The sequence below is a fragment of the Solanum stenotomum genome, chromosome 1 (assembly GCF_019186545.1).
Source record: "Solanum stenotomum isolate F172 chromosome 1, ASM1918654v1, whole genome shotgun sequence".
In the NCBI taxonomy this organism is placed as follows: Eukaryota; Viridiplantae; Streptophyta; class Magnoliopsida; order Solanales; family Solanaceae; genus Solanum; species Solanum stenotomum.
Window position 1 is genome coordinate 100609443 of NC_064282.1, and position 15924 is coordinate 100625366.

Consider the following 15924-nt stretch of genomic DNA (forward strand, 5'->3'; position numbering starts at 1 on the left):
TATATATTTTTATATGCTAAAAGTGACAAATAAAAATAAAAATGAATGGAGGGAGGTTCTATTTTATGTAGTTATTCAATACCTATAGATAGTATGAGAAAAAAGTAATAAAATATTATTGATTTACTATCTAGTATTAGTATAGGAGTAAAATAAACTAAATTTGAGGGAGTACTTTTACATAAATGAATATGGGCGACTTCAGGGTGTTGGGTGAAGCCTTTCGAAAATTCAATAACTTTTACTTGAATTTTGATTTTGTATTAAATTTTTTAGTACAAATACAAGAATTATGAATTGAGAACACATGTAAATAAAGTGTGTTGTTGATGTGGTGACAAAAAAACTTAGCTCATCAACTCTCTTGGTTGATTTACACAACTATATCATATATTTTTTTGTTATCGTTACTTGATTGATTGTTATGTATTATTTTCATTATTTAGCCTTCAAAGCGAGCAACAGGTTGAGAGTTCGCATCCTTATTAGATAATATTTTTAAATTTTATTTTTCTATTATTGAAATTTGAACTTAAAATATCACAATTCTCGATTAACTTTATTGACTATTAGATCACATTTTTAGGCTAGTGTTTGAGCTACCTTATTTAAGAAAAAATAATATTTGTTTTCAAATAGCTATAAAATTGTAGGTACTAAACTGAAAGATTTCTCCCTAATTATAAAAAATAATTGTTTCGTTACTTACTCTATTTCTGACCTCTCTAGACAAGTTACACCTTGTTCGGATGGTTGTTACCTGTTGTATTGTATTGTATTTTTAGTTTCAATATAATGTTTGTTTTGATTGTTACTTAAATTCTAATGTATCATATCGTTTAAATCCATAGTTAGGTAACGACGAAAAGATCAATTTTATGTGACGACCGATTTGGTGTGATTGCATTGTTTCCTTAATACTTTCTTCTCATTTTATTTTTATTTATTATTTAATAATCATATTTCATCTTTTATCCTGTCTTTTTCATAATAGTTCTACCTCGTACCCTACTTTTCTTGTAGGTTTATCACTCAAATTTTGGATGTGTGCCATTATGTAACGACTGAGAACAATACAATCTAGATAAACATTGTACTCATTAAAACAACATTCCACGATATAATACAGTGATACATTATGAAGCAATACGTAACAACCATCCAAACAAAGTGTACCTTGTAAATCTTGATAGAATGGATATGACCTCCTTTAGATAAAAAAGAATCAAGAATATTATCCTTATTTTTTTGGCTTCTATAGCAGAGGTGCATCCAGGATTTCAAGATAATGGGTGCACTATTACAAAAAAAAATGGATCTAAGATATAAATTTGATAGGTTTGACATTTAGGTTCGTATCACTAAAAAACATTAAATTATAGTTTCAAAATTAATTTTTATCTATTGAAATTCTTACACACATGCCCGAGCCCACGCCCGCCCGCCCGCACGCGCGCGCAGACACACACATGGTTTAATTATATTAAAATAATTACAGTGCTAAAAAAATTAGGAATTTCAAATGTGACAAACTTGAAAATTTTGAAGAAAAATAAACAAGATAGCTATAAGATTCAAATTTTGAACCTCACTTAGAGAGGTGCACCAAATCATCATTGTATTATATGGTACTTCGAGTGTGGGCTCACTCATCTATATTTAAATATTTTTCTAAAATATAACATTACTATATATAATTTCAGGAAGGGGCATGGATTCACGTGAATCTAATGACCCCTCTTATATACGCCCCTGTAATTAGTAGGTTTTTAGACATTAGGTCTACAATAACTTTTGTATAGACGTACTCCCTCTGTCCCAATTTATGTGACACTTTCGTTTTTTGAAAGTCAAACAATTTACGTTTGACCAGAAATTTGCGTGTGAAATCTTTAAAAAAAAATTAAAATGAAATTTATATATTTGTAAACTACGTAAAAGGTACTATAAGTCACAGTAATTGGCAATTCAAAAATAATTAAAAGATATATGAAAAATTTATGATATATAAAAAATAGACTTGTTTGGATCTCAAAAATTAAAAAATGTGAAATAAATTGAAACGGACGGAGTATTTTTTTACTAGTGCTTCTTTAGTACTACAAAATATAAGTTTGGTATACCAAACTCCAAATCTTATACTCAGTTTGTTAAAAAATAAAAATAAAAAATTGCCACGCTACTCATTTCTTGTAAGTTATATTTTTTTAGGGAATTTTTTTTAACCTAAAACAAGCTATGAATAATTACATGAAATCTATTTTATTATAAAAATTAAAATCGGAGATAAAATTATACATAAAAAAATCACATAAAATGAGAGCTAAATTAATCAATCACACATATGCTAATAATGTTTTTTGAACTGTAAAAATTGCAAGTGGTTTGATCATTTGATCAAGTTGGTCACTTGAATCATGCCCTTCCAAATAGGTGAATTTTTCTGCAAAAAATAATAATAATCTCGTGTAATTTTTATAAATGAAGTTTGAAAATGACGATGTATATATAATTTTGTGTAATTTTAGCATATATAAATTTTACTTTTATTTTCAAAGGTAGAAAAATATTAGGACGGATCTAGGAAGTTGTCAAGGTATTTATCTGAATTGCTTCAGTTAATATTACACAATATATAAGGTAATTTGTTTTTTACATATAGATTTATAATTCTTTGGATACAAGATTAGAAGTTGCCTTAATGAATAAGGGTAGGGGTGTCAAAATCAATCCATAAAATCATAACTCGTCCAATCCATTTAGTTTCATGGCATGTTATAATAACCACTTATTTTATTAATTCAATTCATTTTAACCCGCTTAATTCAACCCATTTTAAATCTGAATTGGTATACAACCTAGATTGACTAGTGAGAAACTTCTAAAGAGAATTAGAAAGACATTTTTTATGGTCATAATAATACATGAAATTACTTTTTATTAGGTACTCAAACAAATTATCAGAAAAACACACTTTGATCAACGTCTATTTAACACTCTTAATTTATTTTTCAAACCTCTGAATAAATTTTTTGAATCCGCTACTAAAAAATCACACATGAATCATTCTTCAATTCTCATAAATGTAGATTGGATTTGAAAATAACTTTCTTTATTATAATGAATCTCTTCCATCGCTACCTACCATGTATTATTATTATTATTTTTTTAAATCAAAGTGGTGTACTAGTAACTAGAATTAAGAAATGATGATCACGTGAGAAAACCATGGGCCAATTCCTTTAGAACGCCATAACGTGTATTTGGACTTTTGATAAATGACAAAACTCTTTGTGGTCGATAATATCTAGGGAAAACCCTACAACTATGACTTTATAATATTTTAATTTTTACTTTTTCTAGTCGGGCAAGTGAGATTTGCTATGCATTTCATATACATGTTAATTTATTTAGATATAATATGTCTAGAATAAATCACATCTAAATTTGATATCATATATTTGAGATACATGCATATGGATATATCTGAAGATATCAGAATTTGGTAAGATACGTAATATAGCAAACTAGAGTATCTAAGTAATTAATTATTAAACTGGTGATATTTATGCAAGTTCCCCTTATTTATTCACTTTTAGTTTTGTACGTTTCTTAAGAAATACTTTCTCTATTTTAATTTATATGAGTTAGTTAGGGCTTGACACAGAGTTTAAGAAAGGAAAAAAAGATTTTTGAAACTTATAATCTAAAATAAGTCATAGATATTTGTGTGGTTATAATAATTTCATTAAGCGTAAAATAGATATTTTAAAGTTAAATTGTTACTAAATATAGAAATGTGTCATATAAATTAAGAGAGAGAGAAATATTTTAGATGTCGAAATTGTGTTTGAACATGCATATTACTTTAGAAAAAAATACCTAGTTTTTGAGTGAAAGTCCTAAAAACCCAAAATCGGGTTTGTGTACGTTTTTTTGGAACTTAAAAATCAAAATTTCAAAATCTAATTAAATTTAATGGCTAAACAAATATTTGAAGATAATTTTTAAAAATATGATCCAAAATTTATGATCAAACGCTAACGATCCTTTGTTTGGATGGTTGTTTCTCGTATTGTATTATTAGTTTAAGTACAACGTTTGTTTTGACTATTAATTAAATTATATTATATCGTATCGTTTAAATTCATTGTTAAGTAACGAAAGAAAATCTTATTTTACGTAACGACTTATTTGGTGCAATCGTGTCGTTACTCTAATATTTTTATTTTTATTTTGTCTTTACTTTTATCAAATTGTTGTGGCTTGTTAGGTCTTTTCATTTTGTCTTTACTTATTATTTAGTAATTATGTTTATTCTTTACCCTACCTTTTCATAATAGTTCTACTTTTTATCTTACTTTTCTTGTAAGTGGGTCATTCTAATAATTGGTGTATATAAGACATTATGTAATGACACAAAATGATAGAATATTTAAATATTATATGTATTAAAATAATACAGTACGATACAATACAATATATTATAACAACCATCCAAACATAATGTAAATGGTAGGTGGAAGGAAATATTTAGTTTGGTTCTGACTGAGAAAGGAATCATAAATCATTAAAGATTTGAAATGTCAGATTAAAATTAATTAGGCACTAAACTAAACAAGGAAGAAGAAAGAAAAAATAATAATTGTGGCCATACCTCATTTAATTGGAAAAGGAAATATAATGGCATGTGCTCTGCGTCGGTGCGAATTTAGAATAGTAGAATTTCAATATAAATATCACATATTGAATAAAAAAAATATAATGACATGGAGAAGATATCTTTACCTTCAAGAATTACAGAGTTCCAAATGTGATTTTTTATTTTTTAACCCTTCCGGGTGGCCCAGTGGTTTGGGCTTGAGATTTCTATGTTGGAGGTCTCAAGTTCGAAACATCTTGCCAACGAAAGTAAGGGGTTTGCCTTCTGGGTCAAGCTTGTCATATCGGACTTGCCTAGTGCAGGTTACCTCTCCCATGTGGTTTGCAAGCTATTGCATAGGAGCGGGGGTTTTACCCTATGCGCACCTGGAGGGTAGCGTCTGCGGATTTTCCTAGTCATAAAAAAAATGTGATTTTTTTTTCTTTCTTTGTTTGGTAAGGACTACGTTTACGGACACTCAATCTTCTTCCGACTCTACTTATGAAATTCTATAGAAGATCAATTGAGACCAACTCCATAGTCCCACGAAGATCTTTACATACTTCTCAAGAATGTGAATGGTTATAATTTAACTTACTCAGTTTGATCCATCATTTTTACAATTTCAAACTTACATTTTGATTGCGCCGCTAATACAATAAAAAAGACCTTGTAACATTAATACAATGGAAATTGTCTATGTTGCTCGGACTCTCTAAAATGCTACCACATATGTGCAGCCCATCGCCATTTATGAACGGTCCGAGCAACATAGGTTATTGTAATACACAACACATACATAGGGGGATGAAACTGGTTATTTCTATCATGTCAACTTCTGATTCAGGCAGAGGCAGCAAAACAAGGCAAATACATTACTAAGAACATCTAGCTGAGCTATTTACACAGTTGCGCGGCTATATGAACTCTCTTAAAATACCTTTTGAGCCAATTTCCAGAATATCGTTGGCTGATGCAGGGTGATCGTGAACCTGTTTTTTATCGAAACAATATACAGGGGATTGCCATTTTGCATCCTCAAGAACTGCTCCCACTTCGAAAGTCATTACATGAATAGACCTTCCTGCAACATTAAACTTGTTACTCCTAACATGAGCATTATTTATAAAGAGTATAGAAACAATGAGATCAATCTTGCAACAAGATTCTTTTGCACAGGTTTGTGAAGAAAAAGACTCAACTATCCAGAACACGTTAGGTAGCTGTACATACGCGAAGGACTTCAGAAAGCTAGTTGAGCTTTATATGTCAGGATGTACATAGACTAGATCTTATGTTTAGTGTAAAAATATCAGATTTCTTCAACTCGAGTTGGCCTTTAATTAGTAGTTCCATCAAATGCAGATAGACATTATTGTGTCTGGTTACACCTAGTGACTAATCCATGCTGTTGGTCTGTCAGTTCATTTATAGCTGAATGAAGCTAATACTTTATGGGATTTGGTTATGAATACTAGAACTGATTGAGTTAAGATACAGGAAACATTTCATGAACTCGTGTTCTTACTTCTCGTAACAAGAACAAGGTTGATGTAACAATCCATTTAGGTTGATGTAACAAGGCTGATGTCTATATATATGTGCAAAAAAATATGTTATCATTTCGAAAAACAAAAAAATATCGTTTGTACAGCAGCTGTGAGCAATGGCCACCAGTAGCTTTTCAGCTAAATCCCAACTACAAGTTATAGCAAATTCACCAGCTAAACTTTAGCCACTTTTGATAGTCTTGGGAACAACTAAAGCAGAGCTAGAGAAGACTAACGAACTCATACGCTGCACAAACAAATTAAGGGATATTCTAATACCTTTATGTTAATGTGCTAAAAGACTAGAGTGAGAGTTCTACAATCTGATCTCTCTATAACAGTCGTCCTCTGCAACAACATTTCATTATAATGACAGTTCGTTTTAAAATCAAATTTTCATCTTATGTTATATTATATGTTCTCTATAACATCATTTCACTATAGTAGCCAAAAAGTATCCAAACAAATGGCATCGTTATAGAGAGGTTCGACTTTAATATGTAGGTGAATAAGAAAGGAGTAAGTTAATGTTTGATTCCAAGCAATTTAACAAGTTAACCCCCAGCTTTCGTCGTTCCTTATTTTGTTGGTGGGATGGTGAAGAATTGGACAGTTATTGTTTCTCCTTGATAGGATAAAAAGAATGTAACAATATCACAACAAGGCAAGTCTCAGTTGACAGACCACTTTTAGGGAAGCGTCTACTTCAGCGAAAGCAGTAACAGAAACTGCATACATCTAGCCTAATAGAACAATGACGGCATAGTAGGAGGAAATAGAAGAACTAAGAATCTTGAAAGCTCGAATTTTCAAATAATGTGATTGAACTTGTCGATGACCACAAACAACTTGATGAGTCTTAACAACTACCCGAGCCCCTGAACATGCTGAACTTCATGATAACTCGATAGAAAAGCTTCAAACACCTCTCCATCCAAAGACTTCATAAGAAATAACATTCCTCTATTTCAATTTATGTCTCTTACTTAACTTTTTAGTTTGTTTCACAACGAATGCCACTTTCTATAGGCAGTAACTATTTAATTTCAATCTCCCACGTCATGTTTAAGACCATAAATTCAAAGGCTATTTTAATATATTTTTCACATCTTCAGTTTAACACTACAATACTTAAAAATCTCCTTTACTTTCTTAAACTTTGTGCCAAATCAAGTCCCAAAATGAAACAGAGAGAGTAGCAAACAAGTACCTACACCACCAAAGCCTCTTCCCAAAACGGAGAGAGTAGCAAACAAGCACCTACACCTCCTTTATTTGGCGATTATTTCAATTAAGTGTTTATCTAATTTGTTCATTATTTCAACTTCAAACATGAAATATGGAATTCAAAGTTGAAACATAGTTTTTAGGAGTTCTTCAAGTTTTCACTCATGAAACATCGATTGTGTTCTACTAATACAACCTCAAATGCTCTTTTTCAACTTAGCTTCATGCTACATTCTTTTTAAATATCAAACGATTCATGTCCAAACGTCATAAAATGGAAGATTAAAAGAAGAGGGATGGAGGGGATGAAGAGTACCAGTATAGAAAACCCAATGGACGGGTCTCTTTGTCACGATGTCTTCGTAATACCAAATGAAATCCACCTTCTGCCATACATTACAGTGAAATCCATCGATGAATTGTTGACCAAGATAAGTAGCTCCATCAAGCCAATTTGGTCGAAGAATCCCAACATCAATCAGCGCTGAACTACATTTCTTCTTATCATCGTCTAGAGTGTAGCGGAATACAGTGCCATTGTTCCATTCAAGATCATAGAGAAGCTCACCTACAAAAGCGAAGCTAGAACTTTGAAGTAATTCTGAGGATCCTATAAAAGCATCTTGACAAATTGTCTATACATATTACTATCTCTGAACCANGTATAGAAAACCCAATGGACGGGTCTCTTTGTCACGATGTCTTCGTAATACCAAATGAAATCCACCTTCTGCCATACATTACAGTGAAATCCATCGATGAATTGTTGACCAAGATAAGTAGCACCATCAAGCCAATTTGGTCGAAGAATCCCAACATCAATCAGCGTTGAACTACATTTCTTCTTATCGTCTAGAGTGTAGCGGAATACAGTGCCATTGTTCCATTCGAGATCATAGAGAAGCTCACCTACAGAAGCGAAGCTAGAATTTTGAATTAATTCTGAAGATCCTATAAAAGCATCTTGACAAATTATCTGTACATATTACTCTTTGTACCAAATACCAATATATGTGATATATTTTGCTTCTCCATATTCAAATTATGTGAATTTGGATCAATATTTCAAAATGTATCTTTTCATTGAGAAAAATTACAAACTTATAATACTTTTTATATAGCTACTGAATAACCAGATTTTAATTAAGATATCAAATGACTCTTCAAAAGTTCAACATTGACTCTCGATAAGCAAAAAGTAACACATAAATTGAGATGGATAGAGACAGATATAAAATTTAAGTTTAAGCTATTGAATTCTGTCAAATCCATAGACAAAGGAGATGTAGTCTTTCATATCAGATTCATCTAAACCCATTACTATTGGCACAACATATAAATTCATACGTTTAAATTCCACTAAAAAAATTAAATAGTATATATGAACTCATAAATTTAAAGATGTAACGAGTTCAATACTATTCTCTTTGTATCAATTTATGTGACACAATTATTTTTTTTAGCAGTCCCCCAAAAAATGTCACATTTCTGTAAGTGGAAACAATTTACTTCAAATAAAACAATTATTTTTTTCTAACAATCTTAATAATATAATTTACAATCACACAAATTATCAAAAAGTGTTTTAGACCACAAATTTCAAAGTATATTTTTTTTCTTAAATTATATATCTAAATCAAATTGTGTCACATAAATTGAAATATAGAAATTAAAAACTTAGGATCGTTTAGTACAATGGACAAGCATAAATAGTCATGAAACAAAAATGTACTCATAATTCCTTATCCCTTATTTAATTATTAATTGTGAGATTTTATAAAAACATTAGTAATTAATATTAAAAGGATGAAATAATAATATCGAGATTAATTATACTAACTTATCTTCAAATCAAACAAGCCCCTAAAAAATTGAAATCATAAAACTTAAAATTCTAAATCCGTCTCTGCCCCCTTGCTTACCTAGCTGGTCTTGTATGATGTTGAAATTGCGGCCGTTGGTCCAATCGTACCAGAGGTCGATTAAGCTTAGAGATCCGGTGAAATTGACGAACATTATCGAGTGGAATTGATGAGGCCACGGGGAAGGCGTCGGGTCTGAATTTGATTCTGCCGACGAGACATCGGAATAGTAAGAAATTAGTATTGCGGCAACAACAAATAGTACAGTGATCGGCGACACCGTACTCTTCTTCATACTCGACCTGAAATTGCCTCGAAATTTTGCAATGGCGGTTGTGAATTTGCTCTCTGAGAAGAAGATAAGGCTCAAAGAAGGGGAAAAATGTTGTGTAGTTTGCAAGTAGTGACACTCTCTTTGGATGGGTGGTAGGTCGGTTTGATTTTGTTTTTCATTAAAAAAAAAAATCTAAATTAATTATATTGGTTTATTAAATCTAAAAATCAAATTAAATTACATAAAGTTGATTTTTTTGGTTTTGGTTTTAGTTGGTTCTTTCGATTTTTTTTTTTTGGTTTTTCGATTTTTTACAACTATACGATGTTTGAAAATATGATCAAATGTATTTTCACTTACCTGTGTGATAAGTTAAACTTAAGAAATGTTAAATGAATAGAAATTTTCATAAAATCGGTAAAATTTATATAAGTACAATTTTTTTTAAAAAAAAATATCAACGTTCATTATATTAAATTAATAAGATTAAAGGATACATTCAAATTGAATAGAAAACGGAATTTTACAAAGTAAATTGTTAACTTCGAATTTGAAAAACTATAACAATATAATTGTAACTTCGGATCTTAATACTAAATAAAATATTTACAAATTTTACAAGCCCAAATTTGAAATAAAATGTATAAATATTGAAAACTATAAACTAACTAAAAATATATTAACAAAATAGATTATAAATAACATTTTTTATCTATAAATAAAATTAAATTATATATATATATATATATTATGTCGGTTTGGTTTGGGTTTGGTTTGACTTTTTTTCTTTTAAACCAAACCAAACCTTGTGGTCGGTTTTTTTTTCATCCGCCAAATCAACCAAACCAAACCCCAAATCAATTTTTTTTTCCGATTTGATTTGGTTCGTCGGTTCGGTTTGACTTTACTGTTTGATTTGTACACCCCTAGTTGTCATTATGGAAAAAAATAAACTTCCGTCGTTCAACTATAGTTGTCCATTAGTATTATTTTACTATATCGTCTTTTAAATATAATAAATATAGTGTCTTAAAAAATATAATAAAGAAATGAGTATAATCATATATATATATATATATATATATATATAAAAAGGAGAACCCTAGGCCCGTCTACGTGGCGCCACCACAAATCACGATTCCCTTTTAATTTATTTATTTCCAAAATTAGTCTTCCTCTTTTATGAAAAATTGTGACTTTTATGAAAAGTTGTGACTTTTCTGAAACGATGTGACGTTTATGAAAAGTTAGGACTTTTATGAAGAGTTACGACTTTTATGAAAGGTTGTGACATTTATGAAAGATTGTGACCTTTCTGAAGGGTTGTGACTTTTTCAAAGAGTTGTGACATTTCCGATAAGGCACAATAAGCATTTGTTCACACTACCCTTTGTTGTCTATAAATAGAGGGATTTCCTCTTATTTTAAAACAAAGAAAATGCTAAACTTCTTCTTCTACTGCACAATTAAATATTTGTGTATTTTGCTCCTGTTGAGTGGCTTACCGACACCATTGGTTTTGTATCAATACGTTGGTGAATAAAATTGTTCCATCCTGAGAGGATCTAATTCTTTAAACCTCAGGTATTAGAGGGGAATAGTTTTCTTAAGGGGACCCTGTGCATTTCGTGGACTCGATTTTTTCCTTTCTATTTCATTTTATTTTTACATATCCTGGTATGTTTTTTACAGTCATTAATTTATGCTTATGATATTAATTGTTGCTTTTGAGTACATGTTTTAAACTCTATTGTTTATGTTTGTGCAAAATTATTGTCTCCGATTATATTGAATGTATACACATATAGTAGGTATATTTATTGTGCAGAAAATAATTATTGTACTCAGTTCCAAGAATTCATGTTTTAATATTCTATATAAAATTCTATAACTTAAAAGTACTATATATAAGCTTACATATTATCTATTTTTACATAGATATGAAGTTTCTCACTTATCAATTGTAGAAATTTATTATGCAAGTTCAAAAGTTATAATTACTTTCATGTTCAAGCGTAATTTTTTTTTTTGAATTTGTTAGCAAATTTTTGAATTTTTTCCTAAGACTTATATCACAATTGTATGATCTATGCAACTTAAATGTGTTCTTTTTCTTACGAAATGCCTTTGTATATATATTCTTATTTTTCTTTTAATGTTGATTAAAGAACCAATGATTTATTATTTCCTGAATAATTCAGTCATTAGAAGTTCTTGAGTTATGTGGTAATGACAAATAATCAAATTCATGTTGGAATATTGCTAATGTTTTTTTTAAGAACCTATTTTTTCCATTATTTTTAATGTATGAATATTAGTAAAGGATTATTTGCAAGTTCAATGCAATTATTATTTATGACCGTGCGAAGTGTGGACAAATTACCTAGTTAATAATAAGGGTAAATTGGAAACTAAATGTAAAATTATCAATTAATTCCATAAAGTAGATAATTATTGTTGAACATTTCAAAATAGTATAGTGAACAACTATTGTTAGATAGAGGGGTACTTATTAAATTTATCGATATTGAATTAATGATTTTATAATTTGTTTTTATTGAGTTATTAGTTTGGTTTTTTATTTTACGGTTTTAGTTAATAGTTAAATTGATAATTCAATAAGATTAAATTTAAATTGATGTTTTATTTGTAAATATGTAATAGTGACTTTAATAATTTATAGATTATATTTTCTAAGTATTAGTATTACTTTCGGTAATAAGCCATACAAACTAGACTTGTTGTCTTTTTATTGTAATATTTTTTCTCTTCTAGAAAAATGAGAATTATTTTCTTTTCTATCAATTTTAGATTTGTTTGTGACAAAGAAAGACTATTGATGTTGTTTTTGCAGTTTATTGTAGGAGTAATTAGAAGGAATTCAAACAATTTCATCTTAAACAAAAGTGGTCAATGTAAAACTAAATATCATGTTCTATTTTTGCTACTTTTTTATTTTATTTTGTGAATGTCATGTAAATCTTATTATATGAGTATAGGTTAAACCAAATATCGATTAATCAAAAATAAACTATAAATACTCTTATTGATTTAATTATGATAGCGTGCTCATAAATCGAAAGTTTATAATACATAAAATTGAATCGAATTAATCGAGTCAGTATTATTTCACAATATATCATGTTGTATTGTTTTGATAAATAGTTCTTTATCTAAATTCATTATATTACACTGTTTTTTAGTAAGTCAAAAAAATATTTTTTATTTGACAAATATTTAATTACATTTTCAATATTTTATTCACATTAAGTCTTATTTATTTGACCAAAAAAGTCCACAAACATTATAACCAAACAATAGAATTTTACAATCTTTCTTGTTCTTAATATATATGACAATATCAAAATTTTAATATTCCGATACTAAACAATGATCATTCATAATCTTAATAAGGTAATGAATTATCGCACGAATCACGGTTATATTATCTAGCGTTGATAGAAAACAAAGGGAAAACACTCTCATCAATTGTTACCCCTTCTAATGTATTTTCAAGTTTAATTATTCTTACCCATATGATGTGATATTTTATAAGAGAAGTCATAGATAATTTTCTTTTATCAGTTTTTTTTTAATTGAATTTGTTGTACTTAATTTTTCTAATCTAATTTACATCTCTAATATAATTTTAAAACAATTACACAATTTTTTTTTTACCAAATATACATTCAAAAAATAGTTGGTTATCTATTTTTTTCCCTAGATTTTTTTTTGAAAAAAAAATTATTCTTGAACTTAAAGCTTGAAGTTCATCAAGAAAATAACAAAAGAAAGTAGATAAACATTATAGGGAAGAATTTTGTGAATGGACAATCCTACCCTCGGATCCCTACTGAATCTAATAGACCTTTAACGGACGGCCAAGATTAAAACACTTATACTGGATCCAACGGTCCATAACATTCCTAATTCCCTTTATAAGCTTCGCGAAAAAACCCTAGAAAAACCATACCGCTTCTAGCGTCTTCATCTCGGCAGCCTCCGACGCTCTTCCTCTATCGCCGCCGGCCGGAATTTCCTGTTAACCTCGCGAAAATGGTGAGTTTTTAGCTGTGGCGATTCGAATTCCGTTCTAATGTTCTTTGTATTAATGTAATATGACTGTTAAAAATTTGAGCGAAAATGGCGAGTTTTTAGTTATGGCGATTCGAGTTTCGTTCTAATGCTCTTAACGTAATCTGTTAAAAGTTAGAGCTAAATCGGTGAGTTTTTAGTTATGGCGATCTGGAACTTATTCTAATGTTCTGTATTAATGTAATCTGTTAAAAGTTGGAGCGGAAATGGTGAATTTTTAGCTGTAGAGATTTGGATTTCGTTCTAATGTTCGTTGTAATAACGTTATCTGTTAAAAACTGGAGTGATAATGTTGAGTTTTTAGCTATGGAGATTTGAATTTTGTTCTAATGTTATTTGTATTAACATGATCTCTGTTCAAAATTGGATTTGTAAGGTTCTTCCAAATGATGTTGACTTGTTGAACCCACCAGCTGAGCAGGAGAAGAGAAAGCACAAGCTCAAGCGTTTGGTTCAATCTCCTAACTCTTTCTTCATGGTAAAGGAAACAGTTTGTCAATGTATCTGTGTATGTATTTGTGGTTTGAATTTATATATATAGTTTTTGAAATTAATCGGTGATTTGTTTGCTGTGTTGTTTAGGATGTGAAGTGCCAGGGTTGCTTCAACATGTAAGTTTTTTTTTGTTGTTCATTTATCTTAGTTGGTGCTTTTGACATGAATTTAGTGATATTTGGAAAAAAGTAATATTTGAAGTTGAGATATGGTAATGAAAAAGTAAAGTTGATGAATTTAGTGATATTTGGAAAGTAGTATTTGAGATTGAAAATTGATATTTGAAAATTAAAGTTGATCAACTTGGTGATATTTTAGAAAAAGTAGTATATTTGAAATTGAAATATAGTATTTGGTGATTAAACCTTGGAAAAATGTATAGTTGAAGAATGGTTATTGAAAAGTAAAGTTGATGAATTCATTTTAACATTCCATAACAAGTAGTATTTGAAGCTGAAAACTGGTATTTGAAAATTTTATTTGAGTTTCGGCATACATTGCACTTGGTTAGAAGGTTCCAACTTTTTGGCTGGAAAAACAAGTTTGGAGATGTCATCCTCGAAAATTAGTTGAAAAGTCTATTCTAATCTATATAGCCAAACAATGTTTTCAATGCTTTTTGAAAAAAGGAAAAAAAAAACATGTCCAAACCTATGTGTTGCTCATACTCTTCAAAAAATGTCAATATGTGCGTGTTGTATTCGCCAAAAGTAGTCTATTTTTGGAGAATCCGACACGGGTGAGGCATCAAAAGTAAAGAGTCCATGCAATTAAGGTCCAAACAGTAGTGTTTGATGAACAGAATTCTTCTGTTAAGGCAAGAAAGTCGCCTTAGGGAAGTAGAAGTCTATGCACACTAACTGAATCTTTGGGGAAAGATGGTGGGACATTCAATCCTGAGTTTGTTTCAGTTTCAACTTCACCTTTAATAACACCTTACAGATTAGCCTCAGTCATACAAATATAACTTGGTTCATTTCTTAGTCTCTTTCTCTCTATATGTGTGCAGAACAACGGTGTTTAGCCACTCGCAGACAGTGGTGGTGTGCGGTAACTGCCAGACGGTCTTGTGCCAACCAACTGGTGGACGTGCTAGACTCACTGAGGGTTGTTCTTTCAGGAGAAAGGGAGACTAGAAAAGATGAGTAAACTATTTGCTTTTAGAGTTGGGAAGTGATAAAGTTAATATGGGTAACAAATTAAGTTATGGTGTAATCCTGTTTTTGTTTTAGAACAAAGGATTTTGGGTTTACAATGACTGGTTTTGTTATGTTTTTCAATTAAATTGGATTTTGAACTTTTGCTATGTATTAGCTCTTTGTGGTGCCTAACTGTATTTCCCCATCAATATCTTTTGAACTCCTTGATTGTTATTTTACTTGTTAGGAAATAAGTCACATTTGAACTCGTAGATATTATGTTTTAGGAGGATATCTTTGTATCTCACCGTTGGAGGTGAGAGATGCTTATCATTTGAGCAATCGTTTTGGTTGTTAACTTGAATTGGTTGGCTTTCGTGATAGGCCACTCTAATCTCCAAAATGTGTTGAGCATTAATTTTACCATTTATCTATAAACCATACAATACGAAAGAGATATATACATCAAAATCCTAATATCTGCTCATTTTAGAAAATGTATTTTATTTTAACTGCTCTTTGGGAGAATGACGTGTTTAAATAATTCTTTTTTGTCAATAAAAGAACAATAATTCGTGTTTTTCCAACATTCCCTAAGTGCTCCATTTTAGCTTCTTTTACAATTCAAATCACTTGGTAT

General features: G+C 29.8%; 2 protein-coding genes across 2 annotated transcripts; one reads left to right on the forward strand and one right to left on the reverse strand.

Annotated features, from left to right (window-relative positions):
- Window positions 1–5256: 5256 nt before the first annotated feature.
- LOC125873675 (uncharacterized protein At4g14100) lies at window positions 5257–9701 on the reverse strand. The gene is made up of 3 exons (XM_049554556.1): window positions 9342–9701; window positions 7736–7987; window positions 5257–5726 (listed from the first exon to the last, which is right to left on the reverse strand). The coding sequence occupies exons 1-3, from the start codon at window positions 9574–9576 to the stop codon at window positions 5560–5562; spliced, it is 654 nt and encodes a 217-aa protein (XP_049410513.1). The 5' UTR covers window positions 9577–9701; the 3' UTR covers window positions 5257–5559.
- A 3785-nt stretch (window positions 9702–13486) lies between these two features.
- LOC125862564 (40S ribosomal protein S27-2) lies at window positions 13487–15451 on the forward strand. The gene is made up of 4 exons (XM_049542676.1): window positions 13487–13614; window positions 14027–14128; window positions 14233–14261; window positions 15155–15451. Exons 1-4 carry the CDS (start codon window positions 13612–13614, stop codon window positions 15279–15281), a joined length of 261 nt encoding a protein of 86 aa, XP_049398633.1. The 5' UTR covers window positions 13487–13611; the 3' UTR covers window positions 15282–15451.
- Window positions 15452–15924: the final 473 nt, after the last annotated feature.

Coding starts and splice junctions, on each gene's coding strand:
- LOC125873675 (XM_049554556.1), bottom strand. CDS start 9,576: ATGAAGAAGAGTACGGTGTCGCCGATCACTGTACTATTTGTTGTTGCC. Junction 7,988..9,341: donor CATCATACAAGACCAGCTAG/GTAAGCAAGGGG, acceptor TCGCTTTTGTAG/GTGAGCTTCTCTATGATCTT. Junction 5,727..7,735: donor CCATTGGGTTTTCTATACTG/GTACTCTTCATC, acceptor TTAATGTTGCAG/GAAGGTCTATTCATGTAATG.
- LOC125862564 (XM_049542676.1), top strand. Junction 14,129..14,232: donor CTCCTAACTCTTTCTTCATG/GTAAAGGAAACA, acceptor TGTGTTGTTTAG/GATGTGAAGTGCCAGGGTTG. Junction 14,262..15,154: donor TGCCAGGGTTGCTTCAACAT/GTAAGTTTTTTT, acceptor ATATGTGTGCAG/AACAACGGTGTTTAGCCACT.